The sequence below is a fragment of the Phyllostomus hastatus genome, unplaced genomic scaffold, assembly GCF_019186645.2.
Source record: "Phyllostomus hastatus isolate PE091 unplaced genomic scaffold, TTU_PhHast_1.1 phas_scaffold_345, whole genome shotgun sequence".
NCBI lineage: Eukaryota > Metazoa > Chordata > Mammalia > Chiroptera > Phyllostomidae > Phyllostomus > Phyllostomus hastatus.
The window spans coordinates 1795888-1809255 of record NW_025334024.1 but is presented as its reverse complement, the minus strand read 5'-3'; the positions used below and the strand labels follow the sequence as shown (position 1 = coordinate 1809255).

At 49.4% G+C, this 13368-nt stretch overlaps 1 protein-coding gene across 3 annotated transcripts in view; it reads right to left on the bottom strand.

Moving 5' to 3' along the window:
- The window catches only part of CA5A (carbonic anhydrase 5A), a 33148-nt gene extending 23743 nt beyond the window's left edge, over positions 1-9405 (bottom strand). For all 3 annotated transcript variants that reach the window (XM_045818944.1, XM_045818946.1, XM_045818945.1), the window contains exons 1-2: positions 9159-9405; positions 3116-3313 (exon numbers count right to left, since the gene is read on the bottom strand). In XM_045818944.1, coding sequence (XP_045674900.1) covers positions 3116-3313; positions 9159-9315 — 355 coding nt within the window. In that variant the 5' untranslated portion in view covers positions 9316-9405. The remainder of the gene's footprint in view (positions 1-3115; positions 3314-9158) is intronic.
- Positions 9406-13368: the final 3963 nt, after the last annotated feature.

Sequence of the window (13368 nt, the reverse complement as noted above, 5' to 3'; positions counted from 1 at the left end):
TAAGTTTGTGTGAGTGAAGCCCTTGACAAGGAGAAGGGGCCAGTGGAGGGCTTTGGGGGCTTTAGAGTCAGCAGGACTTGGCCTTGAACCTGACCCCTCCACTTCTCTGCCATTCAATCCTGAGCGAGTCACCTCCCCGCTGAGCCTCCATTTCTCCTTGCGTGGAACGGGGGTCCCCCAGTGCTCTCCAGAGTGGTGTCTGTTTCCTGTGTGTTGTTATCCATCAACGGTGGTGGTCTTTAAAGAGGGTGTGTGTTTGTCTGGCCAGCACAACTTCCTTCCTCTAGAAATAGCACCTCAGTTTCCCCCAGGACCCCACTTCCCTGGGCATGTGGTCTCGGTGGGGACATGGGTCAGGGTGCTGGGCCCCCCACTGACCAAAGGCTGTGTGAATGCCAAGCTCAGCCACCAGACCTTTTTGCCTGGGAATCTGAATTATTTTGTCAACTGCATCTTAATGATACTCATACAAAAGTTAAAAGTAACCTTCAAATTTTTTTATATTTTATGCCCTGGCTGGTGTGGCTCAGTGGACTGAGTGATGGCCTGAGAACCAAAGGGTCTCTGGATCAATTCCCAGTCGGGGCTCATGCCTGGGTTGCAGGCCAGGTCCCCAGTGTGGGGCACTCAAGAGGCAACCACACATTGATGTTTCTCTCCCTCTCTTTCTTCCTCCATTCTCCTCTCTCTAAAAATAAATAAATAAAAAATAAATAAACTTTTTATATTTTAAAACTTAAAAAATATAAACCTGTTACAGAGGTATCAGTTAGACCCATGGCTACACATACAAATTATATAGGAGGACGTGAACTCATCTACTTCCATGTCTGTTTTTCTCAATCTTGTTAGACTAGTCATACAACTATTAATCAAGCAAAAGTTCAGGGACCATTACTCTTTATTTAATCTTCTAAAGTTGCTGCATAAAATCTTTAAAAATAATACAAACCATATTAAACCTGTGAAGCCAATTTCAGTTGCTCCTTGGGAATTGAACTTGGGCCAGGCCAGTGTGGGCAGAAAACAAAGTTGGTGTGCTAAGTAAATAAATCGATCACCCCTGCTCCCCGGAGCCCTGAGCTGGCCCAGCTCCCATGCTTTCTAAGACCTGGGTGTCCAGCTGTCCCTTCTCCTCTTTGAGCTCAGCTTGGCCTTTCAAGAAAATCTTCTTAGTTTATGTTGGCCAGAGTCGGGGCTCTTGTCCCTTGTGCTCAAGGAGTCCCACCCGAGAAGCGTGCCTGAGGGCCACTGTGAAGGCTGACCAGTGACCGTGAGCCCCAGGCATGCAGGTGGCTGCTCAGGAAACACGACTCCCTCTCACCTGTGAGATGAGGAGAGAGACCTGGAGAGGCCAAGCCAGGCTGTGTGGGAAGCACTTTACTGGGTGTGCACGCGGGGCGGGGGTGGGGGTTGGGGGGTGGGGGAAGAACTCTCTGTCCCCTGCGGCAGCCAGCCAGTCCATCGGAAGTGAGACAAGGGAGGCTGGGCCTCGCTCAGCTCCCAGTCCCTCCACCAGGGCTCCAAGAAGACTAGCACACACACGTCAGGCTGCCCTCAGGAGCTCTTTCCCCTGCCTGGGCAACAGGTAAGTGAACGATATACTAGAACCAGCATGTCAAAGGAGGTAGGCCAGGGGCCGGCTCAGAAAGGATGGGGGCTGGTGGATGTATCAGGGCCCCCAGGATCCATGATTTTCTAGGACTCCCAGGACTCAGCACATAGACAGACGCACAGGTCAGATTTATTACAGCGAGAGGGTCGAAGCCAAATCTGCAAAGGGAAAAGGCGCATGCGGTGATGCATGGAGGAGGCCAGGCACCAGCTTCCAGTGCTCTCTCTGACGGGGTCACAGAGACACGCTGACCCCCCAGCAACGAGTTGTGACACATGCGTGAAGTGTTGTCCACCAGGGACGCCTATGAGAGACTGGGTGCCCAGGGTTTTCCCTGGGGACCGGTCACGTGGGCACCCTCTGCCTGGCATGTACGAACATTCTCCGTGCCCAAAACAAAACAGATGTTCCACATAAACAAGGCTCACGATGACACAGAAGGGGGCTGAAGAACACCCGCTGGGATGGAGCAGCCAATCCTGCCAAGTATCAGAGGCCAAGCCAACCCAAACTCCTCAGCATCCTGGAGAAGATTTAATGAGCTGGTCCGTATAAAGCCCATTCAGGGCGCTGGGACCCGGTAAAGGGACAGGGGCTTCTGGGGTCTCTCTCCCGCCTCCCTGCCCACCTGTCACACAGCCCTCCACCACCCTCGTCCCAGACAGCTCCCAGGTGGTCCCTGTTCCATCCCTGTCCTCCATCCCTCCTCTTCCTCATAGCAGCTGGGTGTTCACTTAAAACATCAGCCAGGTTGCCCTGACTGCTGTGGCTCAGTTGAGCATCAGCCCACGAAGCGAAGGGTCACCAGTTTGATTCCCAGTTATGGTACATGCCTGGGTTGCGGGTGTCTGTCCCCGGTTCAGGTGCATACGAGAGGCAACTGATCAAAGATGTTTCTCTCTCACCTGGATGTTTCTCTCCTTCTCTCTCTGCCTCCCTTCCCCACTCTCTAAACATAAATAAGTATATAAAAACAAAAACTTAAAACATCAGCCAGGTCAGTGTCTGCTGGTGGCCCGTCCCACCCTGTAAGAACCCGTGGGGGCTGGGACCAGCATGGACACCCGCTCCAGTGGCAGCACAGCTTCCTCCCTTGTCTCTGTGCAGCCGCACTGCCGCCTGCCCCCTCCTCTGCTCTGCTCTGCTGTTCTCCTCTGACGTGCAATACAGTTGTGTTTATTAGCGTGGTGTTTCTTCCTTCCCAGTCCCTGGAATGTGAACCACGAAGGAAGGGAGTCAATTTTGTTCCTCCTAGTTTTGTCCCCAGTGAAACCAGAATGTAGAGATTGGTATCATGATCTTTAAAGTAAGCGTCACTCCTCTGTCCCTCCTGCAGACAGCCTTCTCAGATCTTTCCGTTCCTGCCTCCCCAGTGCTGTTCCTTGTCCTCCGGCATCGTGCTTAAATAAAGCTCTCATCCCCTTCTGTGCTAAGCCCATGACCCCACTCTTAGGATGTTACCGAAGGAAAGAAAGGACTCAAATCCCAATTCGGGCTCACCTGACCCCTCGGTGGCATCATCGAATTCCACCTGGAAGAGGTAGCCGGTGTTCCAGATGTGGAGGCAGGCTGCAGCGTCGTAGGAGACCCGCAGAGGCTGCAGCCCCGGGTCGTAGACGCTGTCCCTCCAGCGGATGTTGATGGGGGACTGCCGGGAGCCCCCGGGCACGGAGCCTGCACTCTTCCACAGAGGGTGCACTGTGGGCGGAGAGAAGGGCGGTCATGTAGCATAACAGTAGGTTGGCAAGATCGGAGGACAGGGCTCCCGTTCTGGCCTCCCAGCCCAGCAGAGACGCCCGCCCAGCGTGCTAGAGCAGCCACTGCTGTGCCCAGGGGAGCAGCAGCCTGAAGCGCCTGTGGGCACCTCCGCTTCTCCTTCTCGAGACAGACCGAGGCAGAGCTGGGTAATCGGCCTGGGCCTTTGTCATGTGTCCTTGTAGAGCAGGCCTCCTTTTGCTTCAGTCCAGATCTCTACTGGCAGCCCCTGGTCTTCCGCTGTCTGTTCTGTCCCCAGGCCCCCTGTGCGCAGATCGCAGATGGGGCCTGAGCCAGACGGGGCAGTGCTCACACAGCAGCACAGCCCTCACAGCCGTCTTCCTACCAGGCGCCCACCCTGCAGCCCTCAGGCTGCATGCGGCCCAGGATGGCTGTGAATGTGGCCCAACACAAAAGCGTAAATTTACTTAAAACATTATGAGACTTTTTTCATGATTAAGTGTCGTGATGTATTTAATGTGTGGTCCAAGACAACTCTGCCCCTTCCAGTGTGGTCCAGAGACGCCAAAAGGTTGGACACCCCTGCAGAGATCCTCCCTGAAGGAAAACAGGGAGTTCACATGGCTGCACGACCCTCAACATACACGGAACGCAGGGGCTGCTAAGCGCCACAGAGGCAGCCCTCCTCTGACCGGGGGCTCAGCTGGCCCCTGACACGGAGATGCAAGGTGGGAAGAGTGGGGTCTTTAGGTCGCATCTGCGAAACTTCACAAAGGGTGAAGGGGCTGCTGACCCCAAACATCTGCGTGGAACACTGTCCTTGCCACCAAAGAAGAGGGTGCTGCCCATTGGGGCCTGCACAGAGATGACATCACTTAAACCTTAAATAGGCTTCTGACTTTGTCTTGGACTTCTGGCCAAGATGGAGGCATAGGTAGACACACTGTGTCTCCTTGCACAACCAAAAGGACAACAATAAATTTAAAAACAAAAAACAACCAGAACAGACAGAAAATCTAACTGTATGGAAGTCTGACAACCAAGAAGTTAAAGAGGAAACACCCATCCAGACCGGTAGGATGGGCAGAGCCGGGCAGCCAGGCAGAGAGAACTCCCAGCAAAGTGGGGGCTGAGGACCGGGGCGGTCAGGGTGTTGGCTGGCTGGCAAGGCAGCAGCGGGCGGACCCGGTGAGGTGGCAGCTGGTGGAGCCGGCAGTCTAACATTCACTCACAGATAAACCGGGAGGAACACTGGGGAGCGAGACAGACCACGTAACCCCAGGTCCCAGCGTGTGGAAATAAAGCCTCAAACCACTGACTGAAAACACCTGTGGGGGTTGAGGCAGCAGCGACAGAAACTCCCAGCCTCACAGGAGAGTTCGTTGGAGAGACCCACAGAGTCCTAGAATGTACATAAACCACCCACTCGGGAATCAGCACCAGAAGGGCCCAGTTTGCTTGGGGGAAGCGGGGGAAGTGACTGAAATCCGGCAGAGAGCAGAGCAAGTGCCACTGTTGCCTCTTGGACCCTTTCCCTACAAAGAGCGTCACAATACAGCAACATGGATTCTCCGCCCCTCACGATGTAACAGGAGCACTGAGACAGAAGAGAATGGCCCAAATGAAAGAACAGATCAAAGCTCCAGAAAAAATACAACTAAGTGACAAAAGAGATAGCCAACCTATCAGATGCACAGTTTAAAAACACTGGTAATCAGGATGCTCACAGAATTGGTTGAATTAGAGGAAATTACATGAAAAAATGAAGGCAATGCTAAGTGAAATAAAGGACAATACACAGGGAACCAACAGTGATGGGAAGGAAACCAGGACTCAAATCAACGATTTGGACCAGAAGGAAGAAAGAAACATTCAACCAGAAAAGAATGAAGAATCAAGAATTCAAAAAAATGAGGATAGGCTTGGGAACCTCCAGGACATCTTTAAACATTCCAACATCCAAATTATAGGGGTACCAGAAGAGAAGAATAAGAGCAAGAAATTGAAAACTTATTTGAAAACATAATAAAGGAGAACTTCCCCAATCTAGCAAAGGAAATAGACTTCCAGGAAGCCCATGAAGCTCAGAGAGTCCCAAAGAAGTTGGACCCAAGGAGGAACACACCAAGGCATATCATAATTACATTAGCCAAGACTAAAATGAAGGAAAGAATCCTAGAAGCAGCAAGAGAAAAGGAGACAGTTATCTACAAAGGAGTTCCCATCAGACTGTTGGCTGATTTCTCAAAAGAGATCTTACAGGCAAGAAGGGGCTGGAAAGAAGTATTCCAAATCATGAAAGGCAAGGACCTACACCCAAGACTGCTCTATCCAGCAAAGCTATCATTTAGAATGGAAGGGCAGATAAAGTGCTTCTCAGATAAGGCCAAATTAAAGGAGTTCATCATCACCAAGCCCTTATTATATGAAATGTTAAAGGGATTTATCTAAGAAAAAGAAGATAAAAATAGGTACAGTAACATGACATCAAACTCACAATTATTAACAACCACACCTAAAACAAAAACAAAAGCAAACTAAGCAAACAACTAAAACAGGAACAGAACCACAGAAATGGAGATCACACAAAGGGTTATCAACAGGGGAGTGGGAGGAGGAGAGAGGGGGAAAAGTACAGAGAATAAGTAGCATAGATGGTAGGTAGAAAATAGACAGGGGGAGGGTAAGAATAGTATAGGAAATGTAGAAGCCAAAGAACTTAATGTACAATTCATGGACATGAACTAAAAGGGGGGAATGTGGGTGGGAGGGATTGTGCAGGGTGGAGGGGAATAAAAGGGGGGGGAATGGGACAACTGTAATAACATAATCAATAAAATATATTAAAAAACACAGAAACCTTAAATTGGTTTCCAATGTTTGCTCAAGTTGGCTGTGTATCTCCAGGTGAAAGCTGGTGTCAGCAAAGTAAGTCTTGTAACTGAAGCTGCTCTCTGATAGGAAGCGATAAAGGTAAAGTGTTCTACACTTTTTCCACCCTTCAGTAAGTATGCATAGCGCTCCTCCTCTGGGACCAGTGCAGCGAGGGATGAGAGACACGCTGAACGGGTCTGGACGCCCCCTGCCAGCTGGAGCCCAGCGCAGCCGGGGTGGGGGCGGGGGAGCCGAACCCAAGAATCCCGGCAGATAAACGAGCAAGAAATGCCTGTTTAAATGTTTGAGAGCACGCAGCGGTGTGCTGCTGAAAGTTTAATGACCAGCTCAGCAGAGGATTAAGAAGCTCTGATGTGGAATGTTTGCCGATTACCGCCATGAAAACTCCCACTGTGGCCCATCTCAAGCTACCACCGTGAGTCACGGTCCCAGACGGCGGACGAGATGCCCACTGCCGGTAAAAGGCAGCTTCCGCACACGCGGAAACGTGGCCGGAGGACACAGCTGGAATGGTGCCTGGAATTATTTCTGAGCATTTTATAACTCTGACTTTTCTCTCTGGGCCAAACCACCGGCGATTCTCAATCATTGTTAGTAATAAAGCTTCTTTTATTTCTCAAAATGAAATGTTTTGCTAAATCCCAATAAACAAAACACTGAGGAGGAACAAGCTCCAGTCTTCCCTGTTCAGCAGAATGGACCCCATTTGCTGGGGGCGCTGAAACAGCAGCGCCCGGGGCCCCCCGGGCCCGCGTGGAGCAGTGCCGCACAGACCAGTCCAGGCGCTCTCCATACAGTTGCTGTGTTACTCCGTCCCGCACAAGTGCGCAAAGGTGTGGGAGAGTGCGCTTTCTAAGATTTACAAGTCGAACCCCACTTACTGTTCTTACATGGTGGCCGAGACTTCTCACAAGGTGCCAGCTGCTGGTCCAAGCCTTTCCACACCTCACTTCATTTCATGCTTCCGGTGGTGCTGTGTGTGATGTCTCATCACCCACCTTTTGCAGGTGAGGAAACTGAGGCTCTGTGAGGTTAAGACACTTGCCTAGGGGTGCACAGCCACGAAGCAGTGGGCCAAGATTCCGTCCCAGTGGCCTGCTGCTCCCCGTGGTTGTACGAAGCACTAAGGGGGACAGCTGCGGAGAGACCATTGTGGAGATGTCTACAGTAGGTAAAGAAAGAAAACTGAGGGGCGGATAAGCATGTGCAGTGCAGCGCTGTTTTATTTTTTTGAAGGTGTGTGTGTGTGTGGACAGGTTGCTTTGTGCATGGGGCAAGTGTCAGAAGGCTGCACCAAAAACCACTCATAGCAGTTGCCTCTGGGAACTGGGATCAGAGGGGGACAGGTCAGGGGGTCTTTCTATGTGAATGCATAGCTTTTGTTTGGTCTGCAGTTTACAGGTAGGTCTGGGATGGGGCCCGAGGTTCCTCAATTCTAGCAAGCCCCCAGGTAGTGCTGTGGGTGCTAGTCTGAGGACCCCACACTGAGTGTGGGGCAACTGAAAGGACAGGGTTAGGGCTGGGACAAGGCTTCCATTCCTGCCCTTTCTGGGTGGGGGGTTTGGTGCGAGTTCTGGTGACTGTGGATTCCATCTCTGTGCCGTGTCACTGGGCTTCCTGCTCTCGGAGACCTACTATAGCTCCTGAATACCGCAGGTCTCTAAAAGATTTGGGCTGGGCTTACCCCAGGCTGCTCGCCCTCACGTTCACAGGCCCGAGTTCTGGCCTAACAGGAATCCCAGGGGAGCCTGACCTGCTTCTGGAAACCGCCCTGTGGTTTTGAGACAGAGAGTTCAGCATTGTCCACAGGTGTGGACCAACAGATTAATTGGACAGAGCTAATAACGCTCACTGAGAGCCTGGGGTGTGCCAAGGCTTTCCACACACATCATCTCATTTTCATGTGGCCCCGTGCGACAGTCCTCCCCTTTTATAGATGGGGAAACCGAGGTTCGAGGAGGTGAGGCAATGGCCAGATCTCATTGCAGACAGGTGTAACTAATGCCCAACCCCAGGAGCGACTGGTTCTGGAACCCATGGCTTTACAGGTTGAGGACTAAGATTTACAAGTTGAGCCCCACTTCGTCCTGGAGGGTGTGGAGCACTGCATGTTGCTGTGTATAACGCCCTGCCATGTATATTGTGCACCCATGTTTTTGGTCCACACTTTCAGGAAAAAAAATCTCATTTTCATTTTTTAATTCAATTATTCATTTATTTATATTTAGATACTTGGTTTTTGTATTATAAAGGAATTTTAGCATTTATTTTTGAACATGTTTTAGTATAAGAAATGTTGTGTAACAAATAATTACAAAACACAAGAACAGATACAAGGTATCTCAGGTACTACCCATGTATCACGCACACCCTTATTTTCCTCTCAAAAATTTGGGCATAAAACTGTGCAATGCACATGGCAAAATATGCTGTTTACACCAGGAGCCAACTTATCAGCCTTCCACTCAGGCCCTTTGTTTGACAGAGGAAGAATCCAAGACCCGAGAAGAGGAAAGGACGAGTCCAAGTTCCCAGAGCATTAACTGTGCCGATGCCGGAATGAGGCTGATGCAGGCAGTCTCTGGACAGAGCTGGGTGGTGGTTTACTCACTGCATGTTTGGTGAGCATGTCCTCTGCTGGAGGGGTTTTGGAGCTCTAACAACGGGCTCATTTGGTCCTTCTGGGCTGGATGTTTCATAGTAACAGCTTGGGGGAAAGGCACTGGGTACTTGTCTTATTCCTAGCTCCTCGCCCTACCAACCACCCCATGAGTGTGAGGTTAAAGGATCTGCCCAAGGTCACAGGGAAAGAGAGCAGACATCTGAACTCAAGCATTCTGGCTCCAGACTGTCTTCCATTTTGAAACATACCATAACATTAGACATCAGATTACATTTGGGGAAATCGAGAATTGTAAGAAATTCTACTTACGAGCATCCCTCCTGGTTTTCTGTGCACAGGAGACCTGGGAGCATGGTCGCTTGGGCCTTCGCAGAGGGTGTTGCAGAGTCCCCCACACCTGCCTGACCACAGCGGGGAAACCTGAGGACTTCAGGTAGCTCCTGCCCAGCATCAGGGTCCTCAGCATCTCGGGTCTGTCCCCGCGGAGCCCAGGAGAGAGAGGGTGATTCCTCCTACTATGCTCACGTTGATCGGGACTGCAGTGGAGTCGATTGGACCCAGCTGGTTTTGTAAAAACTCATGCAAACCATGAGCCCTGATGGTTAAATTTTAACCCACCCCCAGCTTCCAGGATGACATTCGGTTTAGTTGGAGGTGTCCGTGACTTGTGGCCTTCACCATGGCCAGGTCCCTGGAGCCACCGTGCTTTGATCCGGTGAGCAGCCGGGTCAGAGAGCCAGGGAGGCAGGCCTGCTGCAAGTCCAGGGGAGTCCAGGAGGGCACACCAGGGAGGGCGAAGGCTCTGCTCTTGGTCTTGACCTCTAGGTCAGGACGGGCAGCTCTCTGGCCTCCGGCTGCTCCAGGCCAGGCACAAACCACACCGTGTGTATGCACAGGAACGGCAGGTTCCCAAGTGCAGGGATGGGAATCAGCCAAAGCTACAGGTGGGGCACGTGAGCAGGTGACCTCTCTGCCTAGGTCTCCTGGAGAAGCAGCCAGTCCTCATTGTCCATAAAACAGGCAGGGCTTGATACAAATTTGTTCTGCCCCAAGTAATCTGTCCTGGCTGGCTTAGACACTCGCAGGTTGTGGTGCTCCTTTCATGCACAAAACTCTCCACATTTGGACAGTAAATAGATGGTCCCCCTCATTATACAGCTTATAATATTTGCACATGCCAGACAACAAAAGAACTTACTTTGGACTTCACAGTATTTTATTCCAGACACTTTAAAAAAATTTTTTAAAATATTTTATTTTTATTTATTTTTAGAGAGGGAAGGGAGGGAGATAGAGAGAGAGAGAGAGAAACATCAATGTGCGGTTGCTGGGGGTCATGGCCTGCAACCCAGGCATGTGCCCTGACTGGACATCGAACCTGCTACACTTTGGTTCGCAGCCCGTGCTTAGTCCACTGAGCTATGCCAGCCAGGCCACAGACACTTTTTACCCATGAAATGGAGACTACAGGTTGGAGAAGTTTGTACTTTTTTTTTTTTTGGTGGGGGGTTACATTTGTAGGCTTCAAGGGGACAAGGGATATCATAACTTTAAAAAATATATTTTATTTATTTATTTTTAGAGAGAGGGGAAGGGAGGGAGAAAGAGAGGAGAGAAACATCAGTGTGGTTGCCTCTCATGTGCCCCCTACTAGGGACTTGGCCTCCAACCCAGGCATGTGCCCCAACTGGGAACCCTTTGGTTTGCAGGCCGGCACTCTGTCTACTGAGCCACACCAGCCAGGGCTGGATATCATAACTTAATATAGAATCCTAGGGTCTTAGATCTGAAAAACCCACAGAACAGGGGTTCTGAACCTTGAGTCCACTTGTGGGCTCCCAGGAACCCAAGAATCCCATTGATTCCTTGCATAATTGGTCTGTAGCTTTCATCCAGTTCTCTGACGGACCCATGAGTTCTATTGCCTTTGTTGCAATCCACAAAAAAATCCAACTTGAATATATGTACTTTTCTTCCCACGGTGTCGCTTTAGAGATATACCCACCCTTGGGTTCCTTCCTTCCTTCCTCCCTCCTTCCCTCCCTCCCTCCCTTCCTTCCCTTCTTCCTCTGTTTCATTGTCTGTAAACTGGGGAAATAACACTCTGTTGCATTGCTTTGCGGGTTTAATGAATTGATATGAGTAAAGTGCTTAGAACGGAACTACTGCTTTTACTACACACCACGCATCATCTTGCAGGCCCAGATGGGCACAGGCATCCCCTGGCATGAGCAAACCAGTCAGCTGACACTAGCAGGTCCCCTTTCCTCTCGGGGACATGTCCTCTGCCATTCCAGGCTGCCCCACCATCTTCAACCTGCCTACTTAAGGTAGATTGCATCACTGGCCATCCCAGGGGGCTGGTGTTTCCCTATCTTCCATAGCCACATGGCAGGGCCCTGCTTCACTTAGAAAATATCATCACCCACCTCGTCCTGCAGATCCTTCACCGCTGACTCGTACATCATTTCAATCACTGTCAACAACAGAAACTGAAATCTCTGCCATTAAAATATGTATAAAAGCCATACCCTGTACAATTAGTTCAAAGGTAAAAAGTAAAAGTTTCTCTTTTCCAGAGTGAACTGCTGATTGCAGTTTCTTGTGACTCTTTCTGGAAATTTCCAAGCTACATAAGCTTAATTTCAGGGATACAGTCTGAGAAACGGGTCACTGGGTAATTTTGTTGTGCAAACATCGCAGAGCACTTACGCAAACCTGGGTGGTCCAGTCTGCTACTGTAATTGTGTGTGTTCTGCTTTCATCCTACAGGTGGCAGAGTGGGCTTGTGTACACCAATGTCACCACAAACACCGAGGAATGGTAGTGTGAGCCCTGAGCGTGGGCTTTTCTTCCTATATTTATATTTTATTGATTGTGCTATTACAGCTTTCCTGATTTTCCCCCCTTTTCCTTCCTCCACCTAGCACTGCCCACTCCCTCAGACTACGCCCCCACCATTGTTCGTGTCCACGGGTCATGCGTGTAAGTTCTTTGGCTTCTCTACTTCCTATGCTGTACTTTACGTTCCCATGGCTATTCTGTACCTACCTATCGGTACTTCTTAATGCCCTCACCTCTTCACCCATTCCCCCACACTCCCCTCCCATCTGGTAACCCTCAAAATGCTCTCTGCATCCATGATTCTGTCTCGTTCTTCTTGTTTGCTTAGTTTGTTTTTTAGAATCAGTTGTTGATAGATATGTGGGGTTTTTTTGCCATTTTATTGTTCATAGTTTTGATCTTCTTTTTCTTAAATAAGTCCCTTTAACATTTCATATAATAATGGTTTGGCAATGATGAACTCCTTTAGTTTTTTCTTGTCTGGGAAGCTCTTTATCTGCCCTTTAGTTCTAAATGATAGCTTTGCTGGGTAGAGCCATCTTGGCTATAGGTCCCTGCATTTCATGACTTTGAATATTTCTTGCCAATCCCTCCTAGCCTGAAAAGTTTCCTTTGAGATATTAGCTGACAGTCTTATGGAAACTCCTCTGTAAGTAATTAACTTCTTTTCTCTTGCTGCTTTTAAAATTCTCTTTTTATCTTGAACCTTTGGCATTTTAATTATGATGTGTCTTGGAGTGGACCTCTTTGCATCCATCTTGTGTGGGACTCTCTGTGCTTCCTGGACTTGTATGTCTATTTCCATCACCAAATTAGGGAAGTTTTCTTTCATTATTTTTGCAAATAGATTTCCAATTTCTTGCTTTTTCTCCTCTCCTTCTGGCACCCCTATGATGTGGATTTTGGAACACTTGAAGTCGTCCCAGAGGCTGCTTATACTTTCCTCATTTTTTTTTGTGATTCTTTTTTCTTCTTATTGTTCTGATTGGTTGTCTTTTTTTTTTGCTTCCTTTTTGTTCCAAATCATCAATTTGATGCTCAGCTTCATCCACTCTCCTGTTGTTTCCCTGTAAATTATCCTTTATTTCAATTAGTGTATCCTTTGTTTCTGACTGGGTCTTTTTTATGCTGTTGAGGTCCTCACTAAGTTCCTTGAGCATCCTTATAACCAGTGTTTTGAACTCTGCATCTGATGGATTTCTTATTTCCATTTTGTTTAGTTATTTTTCTGGAGTTTTGATCTGTTCTTTCGTTTGGGCCACATTTCTTTGTCTCCTCATTTTGGCAGCGTCCCTGGGTTTGTTTCTATGTATTAGGTAGAGCTGCTTTGACTCCATGTCTTGGTAGTGTGGCCTAATGTAGTAGGTGTCCTGTAGAGGCCAGTGGCACTCCCCATCACCCAAGCTGGGTCCTCAAGGTGTGCCCTTCGTGTGGGCTGAGTACACCCTTCTCTTGTAGTTGAGCCTTGGTTGCTGTTAGCAAATCAATGGGAGGGATTTACCCAGGCCAGTCAGCTATAAGGATTGGCAGTGACCAGTGACCACAAACCTTCATCCTGTGTGAAAGGTCAGCTGTGCAGGAGCAGGGAGGTGGTGCTCTATTGTGGTCTATAGCTGTCCACTGGGTGCGCTGGCCCTGGGGTTTCCCAGGTGGTGCAGGTCAAGATCAACCCCCA